This window comes from Phoenix dactylifera, chromosome 8 (assembly GCF_009389715.1).
Source record: "Phoenix dactylifera cultivar Barhee BC4 chromosome 8, palm_55x_up_171113_PBpolish2nd_filt_p, whole genome shotgun sequence".
Taxonomy (NCBI): domain Eukaryota; kingdom Viridiplantae; phylum Streptophyta; class Magnoliopsida; order Arecales; family Arecaceae; genus Phoenix; species Phoenix dactylifera.
In genome coordinates this window covers 30,127,261-30,130,995 of record NC_052399.1, presented here as the reverse complement: position 1 = coordinate 30,130,995, position 3,735 = coordinate 30,127,261, and the positions used below count along the sequence as shown (strand labels likewise).

The 3,735-nt window shown below is 38.4% G+C and overlaps 1 protein-coding gene across 1 annotated transcript; it reads left to right on the top strand.

The window, feature by feature from the left end:
* Window positions 1-854: 854 nt before the first annotated feature.
* LOC120111688 (transcription factor MYB1-like) lies at window positions 855-2,230 on the top strand. Its single transcript, XM_039129499.1, has 3 exons — window positions 855-1,163; window positions 1,272-1,401; window positions 1,488-2,230. Exons 1-3 carry the CDS (start codon window positions 1,031-1,033, stop codon window positions 2,044-2,046), a joined length of 822 nt encoding a protein of 273 aa, XP_038985427.1. The 5' UTR covers window positions 855-1,030; the 3' UTR covers window positions 2,047-2,230.
* Window positions 2,231-3,735: the final 1,505 nt, after the last annotated feature.

Below are 3,735 nucleotides of genomic sequence, written 5' to 3'. Positions count from 1 at the left end.
AGAGTTTGATATAACCCTTGCACTCAATTTGGAAAAAACAATTGACATTGTCATGTTTGTCTTTCTGATTTTGCTATTGGATTTTCCATCAAAAATTTCTGTTAGATTGCATAACTGGAACTGTCAATTGAAACAATCTCAGATATCAATTATTCACTTGATAGATTATAAGTTTTTGTATTTGAATATGGACTTCCTAGTGTTGGGTTCTTGAAGGCCTGCCACATCTTTGTACAGTTTGAACTCCTATAAATTTTTTTTGGCACAAAAAGAAAAAAAAAAAAGGCAAAAAAAACTCCTAATACAACAAAGGCAACAAGACTAACATGAACACAAGCCCTTGTCCAAATCCTCCTGAATACGGCGATGATAAACTGGCCGGCCTCTAAGAACCCTAATGAATTGAAAATTGTGATTAACTATGAAAAGTATCAGAAAAAATATTTTTTTCATCATAATTATGCGTCTCAAATGGCATCATCCTTCATCAATTATAGAAATCCAACCAAGTAGGGCATTTAAAAGGAAACAAGCTTTGAAATGTCATTGAGAAAGGAGGTTGCTCGACCCCAACTAGAAGGGTAGATGAAAGCGATTAGGTGATTTTAATAATAACACATAAAAGCCTCTTTTCACTAAAATAAAAGATGGATGATCAGCACATCGCAATCATCTATGTAATTTTCCTCTAAAGAAAAAATAAACATTTTATAAAGGTCATCCATGGCATGGCTGAACCTAATCATTAGGCTAATAGGCTGCCAATCTAAATTATGCAGTGCTAAAGCTTCATTCATGGCATTTATATTAATCTTAATAGAGAGGGATGATACTAAGTTTTGAGTCCACGACGTATCGAGCTTCTGTAGGCTCATAGGACTCGGATTCTTCACATGTGATCAGTGTCTTTCCAGTAACAGGGTATAGGAGCCCATCCATACTTCCTAAGAGTTATAAGAGGCTGAGGAGGGAGTGGCTCTCAAGGTGCAATAAAGAGAGGAGAGCTCTCTTAGACTCTACTAAGTCCAAGATGGGTAGGAAACCTTGTTGCTCTAAAGAAGATCTCAACAGAGGAGCCTGGACAGCAGAGGAGGACAGGATCCTTAAAGCCTACATCAAAGCCAATGGAGAAGGGAGATGGGGAAGCCTCCCCAAGAAAGCAGGTGCAATCAAACACACACTTCAACACTCTTCTCTTAACTAGAAAAGAATTGTTGAGCTGCTTGATACTCCAACAACAGTCTCAATTCTCACCCATGGTGTGTTTTCAGGCCTCAAGCGGTGCGGAAAGAGCTGCCGGCTCCGATGGCTGAACTACCTTAGGCCTGACATCAAAAGAGGGAACATAACAAGTGAAGAGGAGGATCTTATCATTAGACTACACAGCCTCTTAGGAAACAAGTAGAACCTTTGTTACTGAATGGCTTCATGGTGATATAGTTGTGAATTGTGTCTTCACTTGTGTCCTTCAACAATTTCTCTTGCAGGTGGTCGCTGATCGCAGGGCGATTGCCAGGGCGAACAGACAATGAAATCAAGAACTATTGGAACACTTGTTTGAGGAAGAAGGTCCAAGGTCAGCACCAACCAAAAAGATGTGAGCCATCGGTCGATGAGGCACCGGTGGTGGTTCGAACGAAGGCGATTCGATGTGCTGAGATGTTCATCCCACCCCAGCAGCGCATTGCTCAAAACCAAGAGAAAAATGTCACTATGGAGCCGGCCATGACTGGAGAATTGGCTGCTGAGAAGGTACCAAACTCAAAATCTGATGAACACTCCTCTGTTGATCCTCGAGAAGACACTTGGTGGGATGTGTTGGTAGGGCTGGATACAAGCAATGCTTCCGCATCAGAAGCTCTGGACTTCGATTTTTTGCAACTATGGGGGAGTGAATCACCATGCAGCCACTATACCAGAAGAGAAGACTGTAAGGGGATGCTTGAAGATTGGATGAGTGATGCAACACTACCCTTTGAAATGGAGCTCACGTCACTGGCCAGTTTCCTTAACAGCGAAGAGGAATGGCTTGGAGGAGAGCTTTAGGATGAGAACCGAATAAGGTTAAGGTTTGGATGGATAAGGAGCTGTACTCCAAGTGAAAGCGCTGATTCATGCACAGCTCTCACTATGTTGTGCTCTCTTGCAGCACCCAAATAAGATTCCCATAATTAAATCTACTTAGAAAGTAGTGTCTCCTTTCATGGTGTATCCATCAACTTTGTATTAATAAACGAGTATATTCCACGAATTCTTCTTTGTTTGTGCAGCTTCAGCACCTCCCATCTTTTGTATTGATGATATTATGACTTTTGAAGAGAAAAAGAATCATGAATTATGATTTGTTCTTTTCTTCTGGTGAAGCCATTGAGACTATTTAAACTACTCATCAAGGGAGCCGCAGCCATCTCAAACTGAACCCATGCAGCAAGGAAAAGAGAGGTGCTGTGCTCACCTAAGCAAACACCGCATTTATTTCGATAAATCGACTAGACCCAATGCGTGTGAAACCAAATAACTTTGAGTTCACCAAAATCTAAGCAGTATCTACAAAGAGTTTGAGAGTCCTGATAGGGGTCCGGCAAAAATTAAATGCATGCATGAACATGTTTTAAATGATTATAGTTCTTGTAGGGTGTAAAAAGAACACTTTACACTCGATGCCAAATTCAATGGTGGACATTGCAAAAAAAATGAAAATTTGAGCCATTGAATATGATACATAAGGTTTATAATGATTATAGACAAGACCAGTTTGTTTCCAATACCCTTTGACTCACTGAATTATCTCAAGTTAATACTTCTAGCAGCATTGCTATGTGTTTAATTTTTTGATGATTTGATGCACAAGCAAGTGATCTAAAAAACTAACGATTTTTTTTTAAATTTGTAGGTATTTTAGATATTATACATCATAATTTATGATTAACATTTTCATTTACAACTCCTATAATTAATTTGGTAGCATGTGTAATGTTTTCTCTTTACACTATGTATTATATCACATTTTAGTATGGTAGAATTGTGATGTACATACGACGAAAAAATAGCCATACGTCCATATCCAAATTAAAATACGGAAGAGTGTAGAATGAAAATGTAATGTGATATATGTGGTATAAAATGTATATAAACAAAAGATGGTATCTTCTGAAAACAACTGCATTGTCTTCTGCCGGTAAAACTATTAAGTCATGATGACTTGGAATACAGGCAAACAATCCTACAACGGAGCATAAGATCCTCTCTCTTCAACCTATGTGTGTTAGAAATCTATCTATAAATCTTGTTAGTAGCCTCGAGTCTCTAGTCAAGATTCATTTATCAACATATCTTTCAAATTTGAAGTAATAAGTAGGCAATTAGCCTGCCTCTTAATTGTCTTTATTTTTTCTTCTTTTGAAACGGAAACGGAGATATTTCCCTATAATTATATATTAGATCGTATTTATTTACTATACAAGATGGAAATACAGGATTCTGGCAAAGGAACTTTGAACTCTTTATTTATGAGAACCATAGGGACCTACCCCAATGTGGTGGGGTAGTGCATGACATGACAACGTCCTGAGTTGATTTACTATAGAGAGGAAAACTTTATTCTTCGATTGAACTTTCTATCCACAGTATTTTGCTTCGATAAGCTGCCTGTAAGTTTTGCTAGATAACCAGGAGTCCGACCAAAAGACTGTACTTCCTGCATCTCCAATATTTGAAAAGGATGAAGAGCAGAAG